The sequence below is a fragment of the Ornithorhynchus anatinus genome, chromosome X2, assembly GCF_004115215.2.
Source record: "Ornithorhynchus anatinus isolate Pmale09 chromosome X2, mOrnAna1.pri.v4, whole genome shotgun sequence".
Taxonomy (NCBI): domain Eukaryota; kingdom Metazoa; phylum Chordata; class Mammalia; order Monotremata; family Ornithorhynchidae; genus Ornithorhynchus; species Ornithorhynchus anatinus.
This window is the reverse complement of record NC_041750.1, coordinates 25,435,729-25,453,324: the sequence shown is the minus strand read 5'-3', so window position 1 is coordinate 25,453,324 and position 17,596 is coordinate 25,435,729. Positions and strand designations below refer to the sequence as shown.

The 17,596-nt window shown below is 53.4% G+C and overlaps 1 protein-coding gene across 7 annotated transcripts in view; it reads left to right on the top strand.

Annotated features, from left to right (window-relative positions):
• KIF13A (kinesin family member 13A) overlaps positions 1-17,596 on the top strand; it is a 108,043-nt gene that overhangs the window by 66,306 nt on the left and 24,141 nt on the right. For all 7 annotated transcript variants that reach the window (XM_029053549.2, XM_039910588.1, XM_029053553.2 and 4 more), the window contains 10 exons: positions 1,102-1,232; positions 5,333-5,419; positions 5,514-5,680; positions 8,880-9,093; positions 10,339-10,501; positions 11,422-11,562; positions 11,918-12,067; positions 14,135-14,299; positions 15,745-15,918; positions 16,987-17,138. In XM_029053549.2, the coding sequence (XP_028909382.1) occupies positions 1,102-1,232; positions 5,333-5,419; positions 5,514-5,680; positions 8,880-9,093; positions 10,339-10,501; positions 11,422-11,562; positions 11,918-12,067; positions 14,135-14,299; positions 15,745-15,918; positions 16,987-17,138 (1,544 nt within the window). The remainder of the gene's footprint in view (positions 1-1,101; positions 1,233-5,332; positions 5,420-5,513; positions 5,681-8,879; positions 9,094-10,338; positions 10,502-11,421; positions 11,563-11,917; positions 12,068-14,134; positions 14,300-15,744; positions 15,919-16,986; positions 17,139-17,596) is intronic.

The window sequence follows — 17,596 nt, the reverse complement described above, 5'->3', positions numbered from 1 at the left end:
TGACTGTCCCTTACAAAGCTCCCAGCTCCGGTCGCCCCCGAGGAAGCAGGAGCCGAGTTTGAATCCTCACCCGGAAATGAGGGGGCGGTCTCCAGCAGGTGCAGGGGGAAGGAGAGTGTCGTCGCGGAGCCGGTCTTAAGGCTAAGCAGAGGGTTTGGTGGTTAGACTGGTGCCCCCCTTGTGGAGGCTGGAAAAGTTTCCTCCGGGAGGTGAACGGAAGCACAAGAATCAATTTTCCTGCCAGCTGGGGGATGGGGTTTCTTTCAGAGTCCAGCAGTGTGCCCCAGACCACCGTGTCGCCAGGCTTTTAGTCGAAAATCCGTGGCCGCACCCATTCCGCTTATTCGTCGGGTAGAAAATGTTCATTTTTATAATGTCAGTGGTATTTATTGAGAGCTTACCATGTGCAGAGCTCGGTACTAAGCGCTTGCGAGGGTGCAGTGCAGCGGAGTTGGCAGTCACGTTCCCTACAACGAGCTCACAATCTGGAAGGGGAGGTATAACAAGCCTCTTCCAAGGAAACGGTGCGGAGACCGTCTGATCTGATCACCGCGTCTCCGCTCTTTTGTTTAGCATAGAATGCATAATACATTCCATTACTCTCAAACCCCGTCCCCGTCAATTTAATCTCCTCGGTTTTTGCCAGTTTATTTTCAAACCCTGCAGATTTCCCCAGGCTACTCTAAGCTAGAGTGTAGACTACTCTAGATTTTAAGCTCGTTGTGGGCAGGGAATGTGTCTGTTGTATTGGACTCTCCCACGATGGATTGATTGTAACATATCTACTAACTTTGTTCTGCTATACTCTCCCAGGCGCTTAGTATAGTGTTCCACAAACAGCGCTCAGTAAATACAGCTGAGAGTCCTGTTCTCCCTCCTGCTTATGACTGTGAGCTCCCACGTGGGACGGGGACTGTATCCGACCTAATTAGCTCGTACCTACCCCAGTGCTTAGAATAGTGTTTGACCCATAGTTAGCGCTTAGCAAGTACCATAAAAGCAACAAACAAATGCGATCGATCGATCGAAAGGTTTTGGGACAGCTTGGGTTCAGTCGTTGGATGCCGCTCCTGGACTGTAGACTCTCCCTTCTCTTCCCAGGATCACACCAGGGTCGGGGCAGCTACCTCTCAGGATATTCAGCTCTTCGGTATAGGAATTCAGGCGGAGCACTGCGAGATAGACATTGCACCAGATGGTGATGTTTCTCTCACTCCAAAAGAAAACGCAAGGTAAGAGAATGAGGGAGCAGATCAGCGATGCTGGGCCGTGAGAGAAGAGGTCACAGTACTCTGTTTCGACCAAGTTTGACGCCTAGAATGTCATAGTATCATTTTTATTATTATTATGGTATTTGTTAAGCGCTTACTGTGTGCCAGGCACGGTACTAAGCCCCGGACTGGATACGAGCAAATCGAGTTGGACGCAGTCCCTGTCCCACTTGGAGCTCACAGTCTCGATCCCCATTTTCCAGATGATGTAACTGAGGCATAGAGAAGTGAAGTGACTTGTCCAAGGTACACAGCAAACTAGTGGCAGAGCCTGGATTAGAACCCATGACCTTCTGACTCCCAGGCCCGTGCTTTATCCACTACACCATGCTGCTACTTCGTATCTGCTGGGACCTGAAAATAGAATTTCTTCTAATTTCATGGATTTGGAAGAGGCTGGGTCGTTGTGTGAATTTTTTTTCTTTTCAGTGGTATTTGTTAGGTGCTTATTCTGTGCCAGGCACTGTATTAAGCTCTGGGGTAGATACAGTCTAATTAGGTTGGGCAGTCCGTGTCCCACACGGGGCTCACAATCAATCCCCATTTACAAATGAGGTAACCGAGGGCCAGAGAAGTAAAGTGACTAGCCCAAGGTCACACAGCAGAGTAGGGGCAGAGCCAGGATTAGAACCCAGTTCCTTCTGACTCCCAGGACTGTGCCGTATCCACTAGGCCATGCTGCTTCTCTGAAACTTGGGATGTGGAAAAGAGGAGGGCCATTGTATAGTCAGAGTTAAAATTTGGGAACATACTAGGTGAAGGAATGTGGCCTAGTAGAAAGAGCCCAGGCCGGGGAGTTAGAGGACCTGGGTTCTAATTCTGGCTCCATCACTTGCCTGCTGTGTGACCTTGGGCAGGTCACTTCACTTCTCTCGCTTCAGTTTCCTCAACTGTAAAATGGGGATTCAGTACCTGTTCTCCCTCCTATGTAGACTATAAGCCCCATGTGCGACAGGGACTGTGTACAATCCGATTATCCTGTATCTACCCCCAGCACTTAGGCTAGGCCTTGACACATAGGAAGTACCGAATACTGTAATACATTTTAAAAATGATGACATTTTGTTCTTTAGATGATTTTTTTAGTGAAGTGATTTTGAAAGTATTCAGGTAGCAAATGTGCTTCAAAGGTTAGAGAAATAAAGTGCATGACTAAAGTCAAAAATATGGTCAGGCTAAAAGTTTTTTTAGAGACAGGGTGCTTCTAGTTTTTCCTGTTTGTATCCTGTTACAGGCTGGGGTTAGCTCTCGGGAGGAAAAGGGCGTCTGAATATTGAGATGAAAGACAAAAGAGAGAGGAGGTGCAAAATGAAGACTTATAAGTCTGAGACGGTTATGGGAAGAGGGAGGAGAGCATTTCAGAGTGAAAACACCACCTTCATTTTTCCATTAGTTACATAGATTAGTCCCCCTAATCAGTCCCTCTTCCTAAGTGGAAACTCCTTGTGGAAAGGGAATGCGTCGTGCTTCTGTTGAACTCCCCAAGCGCTTAGTACAGTGCATTTCATTGCATGAGCAGCAGCGGTGGCTTAGTAGACGGAACCTGGGCTTGGGACTCAGAAGGTCATGGGTTCTGATTCCGCTCTGCCACGTCTGCTGTGTGACTTTGGGCAACTCACTTCACTTCTCTGGGTCTCAGTTCCCTCATCTGTCAAATGGGGATTAAGAGTGTGCTCCCCATTTGGGACAGGGACTGTGTCCAACCTGATTAACTTGTATCTACCTCAGCGCTTAGAACAGTGCTTGGCACATGATAAGCACTTAACAAGTACCAATATTATTATTATTATTCAATAGGTGCTCAATAAATAGGTAAGACAAGTAACAACCCAAATGGACTGAAATTTCCCACCTAATGCATAATACCTTATCTGCCTTGGTACAGTGCTCTGCACACAGTAAACGTTCCCAGGAAGGGCTCAATAAATAATAATAATGTCGGTATTTGTTAGGCGCTTACTATGTGCAGAGCACTGTTCTAAGCGCTGGGGTAGATACAGCGTGATCAGACTGTCCCACGTGAGGCTCCCAGCTAATCCCCATTTTACAGTTGAGGTAACTGAGGTACAGAGAAGTTAAGTGACTCGCCCACAGTCACACAGCTGACAAGTGGCAGAACTGGGATTCAAACTCATGACCTCTGAATCCCAAGCCCGTGTTCTTCCCACTGAGCCAGATAAATAATATTCATTTGTTTTTTTTGCCTAGCCTAGCTTCCCCTACTTTCCCAACATCCATTACATCTCCTAGGTCCAGACTGTAGTCAGTCAGTCAGTAGTATATATTGAGCACTTACTGAGTGCAGAGCAGTGTACTACTAAGCATTTGGGAGAGTAGATTACAAGAGAGTTGTAAGACGTGATTCCCTCCCTCAAAAGGAGGAGACGGACAATAAAATAAATCACAGAGGAAATGGCGGAATATGAGATTAGGTTTATAAGTGCAGCGGGGCTGAGGGTGGGGTGAATATCAAGTGCGTAAAGGGGGATAGATCCTCTCCAGATACTGAAAACTCTAAAACAAGAGAGAAAGGGAAAGTTTTATTAAAATTTCTTTCCGACTTCCTGTCCAGTCTTCTTCAGACTGAACACGTGGACTTGTGCTGGAACTTTGTGGGAATACCCGAAGCAGTTAATAGTTTGGGTCTCAATTCCTTCCCCCTCAGACCACCCTGCCTCCACCCCTCCAGTCAACCATTGTCCAACCAAGTTCTCCCGACTTAGTCCAGAAATGCCCTCAGCTCTTTCCAAGTAAGGTCAGCTTTCAAATCAGTGGATAGAAAGGGGGGAAAGTTGCATGCTAGGAGGAAAATTCTACCCTGAACTTTCTTTAAAAAAAATATTCCCATCGTGTTTTGTACCGCTCTTCCCACTAGTAAAATGAAGTGCACAATTTCAAACAGATGGGACCCAGGCTTGGGAGGATAGAGTTACAGGGCTGGGAGTCGATCGTTTTGACTGGCAAGAATATAGGAAACGTGTCAGTGGAAAACTTACCTGGCAAAATACATTTTTGTCTTGGGGGTGACTTCACAGAGGTTGAGCGTGGCCTTGCAGGGGTATTTCTCATCAATGTTAGCGTAGTTCCTGGCGTTTCAACGCCATTTGATCTATCTCTTCAAGGTGAACCCTTGCTAATTGTGCGGTATTTACAATATCCCTGTGGATTTCAGAATCCACAAGAACGTCTTCTTGGGGAAAATAACAAATAAGATATTCAACTTCCCACACGCCTCAGAAAACATAGACTCGGAAGTCTGCACCCCCCCGTTTGCTGCCTTCAGTTTGAATTATTCTGGGCACAGGATAGAATTTTCTGTCTAATTTTTTTTATCAGGAGAAAGGACTCATTTCCTTAGCAGAAGGAAAACAGATGTATTGGGAAACTAAATTTGAGACAATAAGCCAGTGGAAATTTCTTTATCGAGCACATTCCGACTCTTGAATAACAATGCCTCGAAAAATCAAAGGGACATGTAAAGTAAAGTACTTAAGCATCTCCTGGGTTGGTGGTGGGGCCGTGTGGTCAGCTTCCGGACAGGCCGGGATCCAGTGGGCAGGACGCACAGAAGCCAGATTTCTTTCGCTTCAACAGCCGCAGGCCTCAAAGCTGGACACTGCCCTCCTCTTGGCTTTAGCACAGAATTGCATTTCCCTCTGCAGAGCCCAGGCCTGGATTCTAATCCCGGCTCCTCCAATTGTCTGCTGGTTGACCTTTGGCAAGGCACTTGGTGACTCTGTGCCTCGGTTCCCTCATCTCTAAAATGGGGATTAAGACTGTAAGCCCCACAGGGAACAGGGACAGTGCCTGTATCCACCCCAGCGCCCAGTACAGTGCCTGGCACATAGTAAGCGCTTAACAAATGCTACAGTTATAACTATTATTCTCGGACTCGTTCGAGAAGCTAAATTAATAGCCAGTTCTGTTGTAATGCTGCGTTTTCAGTATACAATTTAAATAGCCCCCGGTGGAAGAATTAGAGAGCATTCTGCCCAAAACGAGAATCAGCTCTGGCTCCATAAATGCCATTTATTGACTTTTGCATTTTCGTTTGTCTCCAGGTCCTGTGTGAATGGCACTTTGGTGCGCTGTGCCACCCAGCTCTGGCACGGAGACAGAATCTTATGGGGAAACAACCACTTTTTTAGGTAATCTCTCAAGCGGGGAGCTGAACCTCGATTTCTCAGGTCTCTCGCCTTGCTCTAGTGGGTAACGGGCTGACCGTTTTCTCCCTTCCAACAGAATAAACCTGCCCAAGAGGAAACGGCGAGATTGGCTGAAAGATTTTGAGAAGGACACCGGTCCTCCAGAGCAGGATTTGGATGCAGCGAGCGAAGCTTCCTCGGAGCCGGATTACAACTATGAATTCGCCCAGATGGAAGTGATCATGAAGACCCTAAACAGTAATGGTAAGAGCCTGGACCACGGAAAGGGACCGGAGCGAGGTTTGCCCCGGGAGATCCAAGGTTTTGGCAGTGAGATCTCAGATATGGGCGGGAGCGAGGAGCTGGCTTCTCTCCCCTTTCGACTGGAAGCTCCTGGCGGGCAGGAAATATGGTCCTGCTTCCATTGGACGCTCCGAAGCACTTAGTACACTGCCGGGTGCTCAGTAAATAGCACTGGTGGATCGACTGACCCAAGCCAGGAGCACGGCACAGCCGGGCCCGGCATGTCCGAGATTCTCCTTGTCCAGTTTCCTCTCGTTGAGCTGCTTTCGTTCTGGAATCGGGCGAACCCTCAGCTTGAGGTGAATCTAAAAATATCCCCCAAGATCCGCTAGGGTGGCAGAAATGCCAGTTGTGCCGGAGATGTCATCGGTCACTCGGCAGCTCTGAGTTGACACTAGGACAGCTTTTTGCTCGCAGGGTGCAGTGCTCTGAGCACAGTAAGCGCTCGATAAATGCAGTCGATTGATTGAAGGTGACATTTCCGATCTCAGTAACGATTTCCGGGCAGAGCCCCTGAGGCCATTAGGGCAGAGATTCCTACTTCCCAATGATGTGGTGTTATACTCTCCCAAGCGCTTAGTACAGGGTGCACGTAGTCAGCGCTCAGTAAATGCCAGTGATTGATGGATTGATTGAAAGCGAGTCGGGGACCCAGAGCCCTGAGCAAAGATTAGAGCCTCTTTTTCCATGTGCTTAGCAGCCCCCAAAGTGTTCTCCCCTTAGTGGTAGTGATAATTATATTTAAGTGATTATTGTGTGCAAAGCACGGTACTAAAACCTGGCTAAGAATAAGAGGAGAAGGAGGCTGGCAGCAGACAAGGAAAGATGAAACCAAAATAGCACGGAAGGAACCAGCTACAGGATTTCAGGGTCCTCCGGCTCAGATCTTCACTGATGTCCCAGCCATGGGCTGTGAGCTTTTTTTTATTTTTATGGTATTTGTTAAGCTCCTTATGGGCGGCGAATGTGTGTGCTAATTCTGTGGTATTGTACCCTCCCGAGCACTTAGTACTCTGCACTATAGTAAGCGCTCAATAATTACCATGGATCTGTTAAGCACTTACTGTGTGCCAGGCGCAGTTCTAAGCCCCGGAGTCGGGACAGAATAATCAGATTGGACAAAGTCCATGTCCCCCATGGGGCTACTGTCTTGATCCCCACTTTTCAGATGAGGAAACTGAGGCCCAGAGAAGTGAAGTCAAGGTTAAGGGCTTCTTAACTCTGACCTGAGTTGTCCCTTCCTGTGCCGCTCCCTGACCCATAAGCGAGAGGTCCCCGGTCAGAGTCGCGCTTGGAGTCGTCGTCGGGGGTGGGAGGAGAGTCATGGGGGACTTTTAGTTTTTTCTTTTCCTGGGCCTGGGCCGTTGACCCCCGCCCCGGGGAAGAGAAGATGCGCTCCCTCACCGCCGCCACCCTGTACCGGTAGATGTGTTCCCGATCCGCCTGTCGGCCTGGTGGTCTTCCCCGTGGTGGTCCTACCTGAAGATGCTCTATCCTCTCCTGTGGCTTCAGACCAAGTTCCTGCAGGAGCCCGGGGAGGAAGGTCTTTTCACCGATTGGCCCCGGCTTGGTCCAGCGCTCTTGGCCGGTGCTTGAGGGCCTGTCGTCTAACCCCGGGTGGGAAAAAGCTGAGGCCGCCTGCCCGGAAATTGCTGTGTGGGGGGGGATTAGGGTCCTTCCCTTTGTACTTACTCCTCCCCACCCCCGCACGCCTCACCCGTCTCTCTGGATTCAGGCTCAGGGCGTTGTCACCGTCAGGCTCTGTGCACAGGAAAGCGGGGATTAATCGTGGCATAATTTGTTAAGCGCTTACTGTGTGCCAAGCACCGTACTAAGCGCTGGACTAAAGGCAGCCGGCACCTGGGATCAGGCCTTTGAAGCGGCCCAGTGCGGGGATCTGGAAACAGCATTAGTTGGGGTGGCGTGATGCCTGGTTAGTACTTGGATGGGAGACCGCCTGGGAATACCGGGTGCTGTATTTCTCCAGCGCTTAGAACAGTGCTCTGCACATAGTAAGCGCTTAACAAATACCAACATTATTATTCTCCCCACTCCGCCCCAACCTCATGCCCCCCACCTCCAGCCCCCCAAAGTGATCATTGGTTGAGAACAGGCCAGCGGGTTCTCTGTCCGGAGTGACTGCCTCTTAAAGGGGGCAGCGCCCCGATAAAACATCCCACTTCATTCCGTCTTTTTTAAAGATCGTACAGTATTCAGAGCAGGGACTTCCCCAAACTTTTGTTCGCCGATTGGCTTATAATATTTTCCTGCATCTATGGAGAACTGGATAGGAAACAGCAGTGTTCAGTGGAGCCGTGTTCTGTGGAATTCCTCTGGATCCGAGCGCATGCGTGTGTGTGTCTACATGCTTCCTCGCGCTTGACTAGGAAAATTTAAGAGCAGTGAATGGATCCGGGCTCAAAACTGGCGATCCAAACTCGGCCTCCCAGAAGCCACTCGGAGTCGCTTCCTTGGCCCCGCCGGCCCCAGAGGTCACCCGGGATCGGCTCCAAAATGACGGAAAATTTTCCGAGAACCGGCGCTCCCTCCCGGGTCTGTCCAGACCGCGTCCGTTGTTTGTGCCGGCCAGCCTTAACCCGAATGCTGCGAAACCTGGAGGGGGCATCGGCTGGGGACAGCGGGTGTGTCTTAGCCCAAAACGGGAAGGGGGGGTGGTCCTCCTTGGCCTCCCCTTCCCCCTTAACCCCAGAGCATGGTCCTAACTTGTTTCCATCTCTCGACTCCCCGTCGCCGGTGTGGCGTGTGAGTCTGGGTGCGCGTCCCGTCCCGAGAGGTGTGGGCGGAGAGAAGCGGAAGAAGTTGCCCGCTAGAAAGGTGGAGGTCTCCAACTTGTGTATACCCGGGATGCTCAGCTACCTTGTGGGAAGGGAAGGGTATAAGGAAGTTCCGTTACCGCCTGGCAGAGTCGGGGTGTCTCCTCGACGCTTGTGGCGTGGAAATGAGTTCTTTTCAACTTTCCCTCACGGAACTCGTTGGACTGTCGGTCTTGTGCCGGTATTTAACCTTAGATGGAGTTCGCCGCCGGGCCGGGGTGTCGTGGCGCATCTGTCTGCCAGGACGAGGGTGGGGGCGGGGCGGGGGAGGCGTCCCCGGCCCCCGCTCACCTCCCCGCCTCCGCTCCGCCCGTGCCCCGAGCCAGACCCGGTGCAGAACGTGGTGCAGGTGCTGGAGAAGCAGTACCTGGAGGAGAAGCGCAGCGCCCTGGAGGAGCAGCGGCTCATGTACGAGCGGGAGCTGGATCACCTGCGGCAGCAGCTCTCCCCCGACCGCCAGCCCCAGCCCGGAGGAGACGACCGCCTGCTCCTCACGGCCCACGCCGCCCGGCACAAGGTGGCCCTGTGGGCCGAGGAGAGGTGAGGGGACACCCGGGTCCTCATCCCCTGGAAGACTCGCTCCGCTCTTCTGGGCTTCCTCTGGCTGCCGTCAGACTCCAGGGAAGGGAGGTAGCGTCGGGGAAGAGGTCGAGTTGGGGAGGACCGGGTATGCAGAGTGGTTCTTCGAGACCCAGGGACCCACACGACTTCGATTCCTTGCGGAGGAGGAAAGGCTGTGAGGGAAGGGGGCGTGGGAGAGATGCACACCCAGAACAATGCTGGGCTGGGAGAGGTGTGTGCGGGTGAAGGGGGTGAGACCCCAGTTCCGCAGCTCTACCATCATGGAGGCTCCTCTTTCTCACTCAAGGCAGGGGACAGAGGCCACAAGAGTAGATTTCCCAAGTCGGGACAACAGTGGAGCTCTTAAACACCAGGAATTCCCACTGTTCTCTGTAATAGAGAAACTGTGAGTTCTTTGTGGGCAGGAATCCGCTACTGGAATCTCCCAAGCGCTTATTTCAGTGCTATGCACCCAGCAAGCACTCAGTAAATACCACTGATCGATCGGCAGAGATGACAAAACTGGGGCTTGTGGGTAATGGGGAAAGGGGTAATGGGGAATAGAGAAGCAGCGTGGCTCAGTGGAAAGAGCGTGGGCTTTGGAGTCCGAGGTCATGAGTTCGAATCCCAGCTCTGCCACTTGTCAGCCGTGTGACTGTGGGCAAGTCACTTAACTTCTCGGTGCCTCAGTTACCTCATCTGTAAAATGGGGATTCAGACTGCGAGCCCCATGTGGGACAACCTGATTCCCCCGTGTCTACCCCAGCGCTTAGAACAGTGCTCTGCACTTAGTAAGCGCTTAACAAAAACCAACATTATTAGTTGTGGTGGGAGAGGGTCGTTCTGCCCCTGCGGCTTGGGATACCAGCAGCACCGGGATCTTAGGGAGAGGCTTCCCCTTTACACTGTAAACTCCCCGGGGGCGGGGATTGTATCTTTGACCTCTGCCTCACTCTCTCTAGTGTGCGGTGCGGTGCTCCTCACACAGGGCTCAGGGTTGGTGGACATCAAGCAGGGAATTGATGCCAGCCTCGCTCAAAGACCGGAGATTGGTCCCGTCCCTCTCTCGCCCAGCCCGGAAAGCCCGTGATGTCTCTAGGACCCAGGCCCAGGCGCCGCTGTCCTCTGGACAGTCACTTTGTGTCCGGTGGCCCCGTCCAGGCCGGGATGCCGGGCAGAGTAGGGTCCCCGGTCTGACGTTCTCGCCCGCTGTGCTCTCCGCAGAGACGGACTGTTCCGGCAGAGTCTGGCCAAACTCCGGGAGCAAATTGTCAAGGCCAACACGCTGGTGAGGGAAGCCAACCTCTTGGCCGAGGAGATGAGCAAGCTCACGGATTACCAGGTCACGCTCCAGATCCCAGCCGCAAACCTCAGCGCCAACAGGAAGGTGGGTAAGGGGGAGAGAAAGAGGATAGAGAAAGAGGAGAAGAGAGGAAGTAGAGAAGGGGGGAGAGAGAGGAGAGAAGTAGAGAAGAGAAAGAGGAGAGAGAAAGGTGAGAAAGAGAAGGAACAAGAGAGAGAATCTGTCTATGGACATGGATGTGGAAGGGGATGACTGGGCGAGGAAGGGGTGAATGTGTATTGTGCTGGGGGAGAGGTGTGTGTGTGTGTCTGTGTTGGTTCAAAATTCATTTTCTTTCCCCCCTGCATTTTCCTTTCTAGAATTGTGGAGGGCGGGGATGGGGTTGGTCTTCTTGAAGGGCCATTTCTCATCATCGTTTCCCATTGGGCTGCTGTGAGCCACGGAGCCTGAAGCGGGACGGGGTCCCTTCCGTGGCCCGGCCAACAGAGGGTGGGCAGACCAGCCGGGGTCGGGGCCGGCTCCCCGCCGGGCCCTTGGCTCTGGGGACCGTCCGGAGAGAATGGGGAGAGGAGAAGGCCCTGCCTGGCCTGGCACCCTCCTCGTAACGACTCCGGGCCGCGGGGCAAAAGTCATGGCCTCAACACCCGGGGTCTTCAGCCACTTCACTGTGCTCTCTGTCTCTCTCTCTGTTTCTCTCCTGTTTTCCCCTCGCTCATCCTCTCTTCTTTTGCGTCTTCTTCACCTCCCTCTTTCCCTTTCTTCCTCCCTCCCTTGTCCCCCCTCCCCTTCTATCTCTCTCTTCTCCTTCCTCCCCCCCCCATCCTCCTGTTCCCCCTTTGTCTTCATTCTCTCTCATCCCCTTCATTTTCCCTCTCCCCTTACTCTCTCCTTTTCTCCTTCTCTCTTCTCCCTCTCTTCCTTGGTTCTCTCCATGTCTCCTCTCCCCCTTCCCTCCATCTCTCCCCCGTCCTTCCGTCCCCGCCTTCTCACCTCTGCCAAGGCAGAGGGGAGCGATAGTGAGCGAGCCGGCCATTCAGGTGAGAAGGAAAGGAAAAAGCACCCAGGTGTGGACCATCGAGAAGCTGGAGAACAAACTGATCGACATGCGAGACCTCTATCAAGAGTGGAAGGAGAAGGTCCCCGAGGTGGGTTCCGGCCGCCCGGAAGAAGGCGCCCTGCCGCGGCCTGGGTCCGAGCTGAGCGGGCGGATTGGGGCCGGGCCCGGAGAGAGCCACCCTGCGAGAAGCGGGGTCGAGGGGAGCGGGAGAGGGAGCTCGCAAAGCCGGGCTGACCGCTCTGGGCCTCGGTATCCCGAGAAGCGCAGAGAAGTGCAGACATCTGCACGGGGCACTTGGACGGTACATCACCCTCGGCGATTTCCCTAGGGCAGTGGGTTTGCTCGTGAGGCCACCGGCCCGTTTCTGGGGTGAGCCGAGCGAATCTCCCCCCATCCGACGTCCTTCGTCTTTGCCCCGTTTCCTGGCCGAACCCAAACAACAGGCCACAAGGCTCTTTGGGAAGCGAGGGGACCCTTTCTACGAAGCCCAAGAGAACCACAACCTCATCGGGGTGGCCAATGTGTTCCTGGAGTGCCTCTTCTGCGACGTCAAACTTCAGTACGCGGTGCCCATCATCAGCCAGCAGGGAGAGGTGAGTGCACACAGACTCTGACCTGACCTCCCTTTTTGGTCCTTCCTAGTGGTATCTGTTAAGCGCCTACTCTGCGCCAAGCACTGTGCTAAGCGCCGGGGCGGATAGAAGCTCATCGGGTCGGACGCTGTCCGTGTCCCACGTAGGACTCACGGTCTTCGTCCCCATTGTACAGATGAGGGAACTCGGGCACAGAGAAGCCAAGCGACTCGCCCAGGGTCACCCAGCGGGCAAGCGGCTGAGCGGACATTAGAGCCGTCGTGGCGTGAGAGACGGCGTGACGGAGTCGCTAGAGAAGCAGCGGCGTGGCTCAGTGGAAGGAGCCCGGGCTGGGGAGTCAGAGGTCATGGATTCGAATCCCGGCTCTGCCACGCGTCAGCTGTGTGACTGTGGGCAAGTCACTTCACTTCTCTGGGCCTCAGTTCCCTCATCTGTAAAATGGGGATCAACTGTGAGCCTCACGTGGGTCAACCTGATGACCCTGTATCTCCCCCGGCGCTTAGAACGGTGCTCTGCACGTAGTAAGCGCTTAACAAATACCAACATTATTATTATCATTATAGAGCATGGGCACTTAGCAGATGCCACGAGGAGGAATCGATTTCAGCCCTGGCAGTTTGCCCGGCACCTCTCGCTCTCTCATCCTTGCCCGTGGGGTTCCCTCAAGGCAGGCAGTGGCACAGCGCAGGATGAGCGGGGAGCAAGCGTTCGGGGGTCCCATAGCTGACTCAGCTGACTCCGTCGAACAGTGGATTCATTGAGTGCTTTCTGTAATAATGATAGTATTTCTTAGGCGCTTAATGTGTCCCAAGAACTGTACTGAGTCCTGGGGGAGATATGAGCTGATCGAGTCGGACACACCGTCTGTCCCACACGGGGCTCACGGTCTGAGGGGGAAGGAGAATAGGCACCGGATCTCATTTTACTGACGAGGATACTGAGACCCAGAAAAGTGAAACAGTTTGCCCGAGGTCACACGGCAGGCAAGTGGCCAGAGCCGGGATTAGCACCCAGGTCCTGGGACCCCCCCGGGCCCATGCCCTTTTCACGAGGCAACACGGCTTCCCACAGCACTAAGGTCGCGGGAGAGTACAGTAAAATAGAGGTGGCAGGCACGGTCCCTGATCACACCTTCCCCATCCTCACTCCGAGATCAGAGAGTCAAGTCTAATGGCTCTGCCAGAGAGGATTTTGTTAGCGCCTACTATGTGCCAGGCACTGTGCTGAGTGTTTGGGGTAGATACAAGCCAGTCAGGCCGGATACAGTCTGCATCCCACATGGGGCTCATAGTCTTAATCCTCATTTTACAGATTAGGTAACTGAGGCACAGAAATAATAATCATGAAAACAGTTACGGTATTTGTTAAGCACTTTCTATTTGCCAGGCCCTCTATTAGAGAAGCAGCGTGGCTCAGTGGAAAGAGCACGGGCTTTGGAGCCGGAGGTCATGGGTTCGAATCCCGACTCCGCCACTTGTCAGCTGGGTGACTGTGGACAAGTCACTTCACTTCTCTGTGCCTCAGTTCCCTCATCTGTAAAATGGGGATGAAGAGTGTGAGCCCCACGTGGGACAACCTGATTCCCCTGTGTCTACCCCGGCGCTTAGAACAGTGCTCGGCACATAGTAAGCGCTTAACAAATACCAACGTTATTATTATTATTACTAAGCGCTGAGGTGGATACAAGCAAATGGGTTTGGACACAGTCCCTAAGTAAAGTGACTCGTCCAAGGTCTCACAGCAGACAAGTGACGGAGCCGGGTCTTGAATCCAGGTCTTGTGACTCCCGAGCCCGTGCTTTATCCACTAGGCCACGCTGCTGCCCGAAACAGATTATAGATTCTGTCCCGCTGCCCGGATCCTTGTTCTACCGTAACCCCCTCCCCACTCCACCCTCCCCCGGCAGTCCATCCTCGAAGTGGAAGTGGCGATTTTTAGCCCGTGTTTGGTCGGGGAAACCCCCCGTCACACTTTCATCGCAGATGCTCAGTTCCGTGCCCGGGTTCGCCGACGGCGGGGCCGGTCGCCCTGCTCCACGGTCCCCCGCGTCTCCTTCGTTCCCCCCAGGTGGCCGGCCGTCTCCACGTCGAACTGATGCGGGTCACGGGGGTCGTCCCGGAGCGGGTGGCGGAAGGGGACGACTCCTCGGAGAACTCCTCGGAGAGCGGGAGCCTGGAAGTCGCCGACGGCAACGGCGAAGTCCTCCACCGAGCCAGAAGGCTGACCTGCAGGGTGAGCAGCGGCCGCGCAAGGACGCGAGGAGGGAGGCTCACCCTTCCGACCGCTCCCCCGCCTCCTGCTTGCATTAATGTCCGTCTCCCCCTCTAGACTGTAGCACACTGTGGGCAGGGAATGTGACTGTTTACTCTGGTAGTCTAATAAAAATAATACTGTGGTATTGGTTAAGCGATTACTACGTGCCACTCACTGAACTAAACGCTGGGGTGGGTACAGTCAGATCAGGTCGGACAGAGCCCCAGTCCCCCTGGGGCTCACGGTCTCATTCAAATCAACGTCTCCTTTTTGTTTTTTGGTATTCGGTCAGTGCTTGCTATGTGCCAGGCGCTGTACAAGACTGTGAGCCCCACGTGGGACAGGGACTGTCCAACCCGATTTGCTTGTATCCACCCCAGCGCTTAGTACGCTTCCTGGCACGTAGTAAGCGCTTATTAACAAGTACCACAATTTTTACCATCGTTATTCTAAGCACTGGGGTAGATACAAGCTTATCATTTTGGACGAAGTCCTCTCCCAACAGGTCTCTGCTCACAGTGAGCGCTCAATAAATACGATTGACTGAATGAATTTGCTTGGTCCTTACTCTGGGCCAAATTCTGCGGCATCCCGTCTCCTAATTCTGCCGGTCTCCCCAGACAGCGCTTAGTACGGGACTCGGTGTGGAGTAGGCACTCAGTAAATATCACTGATGGATCGAGATCAATCCATCGTAGTTATTGAGCAATTACTGGATATTTTAACCCCACTTTACAGGTGAGGAGACTGAGGCACAGGGAAGTCAAGTGGCTGTTCAAGTTTACACGGCAGGCACGTGGCAGAGCCAGGATTAGAAATCAGATCTCCTGACTCCCAATCCTGGCCCTTCCCATCCACACTGTTTCTCCATGTTCTTTTCTCTTATAGCAGAGACACCGGTCGATCAGTGGTATCTCTGCAGCGCTTACTGTATGCGGAGCACTGTGCCGAGCGTCTTTTATTCACTCAGTCGTATTTATTGGGCACGTACCGTGTGCAAAGCGTTCACTCATTCATTCGGTCGTATTTATTGAACGCATACTGTTGCAAAGCCCTGTACTAAGCGCTTGGGAGAGTACAATAAACAGACACATTCCCTGCCCACAACAAGCAAAGCGCTGTACTAAGCGCTTGGGAGCGATTACTAAGCGCTTGGGAGCGATCAGTACCACAGAGTGAGTAGACACGCTCCCCCAGCCCACCGGGGACATCTAGACTGTGAGTTCCTTTTGGGCAGGGAACGTGTCTGTTTATTGTTACATTGTACTCCCCCAAGGGCTTAGTACAGTGCTTTGTACACAGGAAGCGCTCAAGAAATACGATTGCGTGAACGAATGAAGGAGCGTGTGGAGAAAAGAGAATTTGCACCGAGACTTTCGCGGAACTGAAGGCCGCCGGTTGTGTTTTTGCTTCTCGCCCTTCAGGTGACGATTAAAGAAGCGACGGGGCTACCGCTGAACCTGTCCAATTTTGTCTTCTGCCAATACACTTTCTGGGACCAGTGCGAATCCACGGTCGCGGCCCCGGTGGTTGACCCGGAAGGGCCCTCCACTCCCAGCAGAGAGGCCCAGTTCACTGTGACGTTCTCTCACTGTAAGGTAATCAGCAGTGGCATTGGAATCGTGGTGATAATCAAGCGCTTACTGTGTGCCAAACACTCGTTAGTAGAGTGGTGGGTATCCCCGCCAGTCACGCGGGGAGACCGGGGTTCGATTCCCTCACGGAGAGTGATATATTTCCCTCTAGACTGTACGCTCGGGGCAGTGCAGTATAACGATAAAGACACATTCCTTGCCCACAACGCTCTGTAGTCTACGATGATAATGATGATGATGCTGATGGTATTTAAGTGCTTACGATGTGCCAAGCTCTGTTTTTAAGCGTTGGGGTAGAAACAGAGTAATCAGGTGGTCCCATGTGGGGCTCACAGTCTTAATCCCCATTTTACAGGTGAGGTACCTGAGGCACAGAGAAGTTAAGTGACTTGCCCAAAGTCACACGCAGCTAAATGGCGGAGCCGAGACGGTCTGCAAGCCGAGTTACCTGGGGGGGGAGGCTCAAGGGGAGTTTGAGGGCAGCTGGTTCCCGATGCCTCCGCCTTAAAGCCGTGACGCAGGCGAGGCTTAAAAAGCAGCTTACCGGAGGGAAGGGTCAGGAGGCGTTGAGATGCATCAGCAGGGTAGGAAGCAGATAAAATGTTCCCGGCGGGTTGTTGGAGGGAAATCGCGAGGCGCCTAGACGTCCGTGGGGTCGGCAGGGAAACTACAGTAGCCGAGGCCTTCCCGAAGGAGGATGTTCAGACCCTGTCCCACCGTCTCATCCCCAAGCCACTGCAGCCTCAGGAGCCTCTGCTGCTTGACGGCTCCTGACCCAGCTCCCAGTTGGGGAGGACGACCACCGGATGGGGAGGCCCACGTGATCCTCTACACCTTGAGCTCGTTGTGGGCAGGGAATGTGTCGGTTTATTGTTGTATTCTACTCTCCAAGCATTTAGTACGGTGCTCCGCACACAGTCAGCGCTCAAAAAATACGATTGAGTGAACTGAAATGAACGGTCCGGCCCAGCGTTTACCGGCTGAAACCCGGCCCGTCTGCCGCATGTTGCTGTCTTTCATCTCCTCCCTCTGATTCTCCCCCCTCGCTCCGCCCGCCTCCGCGGGTTCCAGGACTACGTGGTGAACGCCACCGACGAGTTCTTGGAGTTCATTTCCGAGGGGGCCCTGGCCATCGAGGTGTGGGGTCACAGATGCGCCGGCAATGGCAACGCCACCTGGGAGGTCGATTCTCTGCGCGCCAAGACCAGGACGCTTCGGGACAGGTCTGTTGGGGTCGGTCCTCCCCCAAATCGTAATCGTTGTCGTAATCGTTTAGCCCCTCCTTTGTACCGAGCACCGTACTGTACTAAGCCCTGGGGTAGATACGAGATAATCAGGTCAGACACGGTCCCTGTCCCACAGAGGCTCTCGTTCTAAGGCCGGGGAGTACAGGGTATTTTATCCCCGACGTACCGATGAGGCCCTGCGAAGCAAAGTGACTTATCCGGGGTCATATACCAGCCAGGTGGAGGAGCCGGGATTAGAATCCAGGTCCTCCGACTCCCAGGCCCGTGCTCTTTCCGTTAGGCCAGGCCCGGGTTCTCCGAGGGTCAGGATCGGGTTTCATCTCCTCCCACAGGTCTCCCTCTTTCTCCTCAGGTGCCCAAAGTGTTCTCTGACACAATAGGGCCTCCGTCTTGGGGCGGTGCTGGTTTGGGTTTGGTTGTGGGGCGGGGCCCGG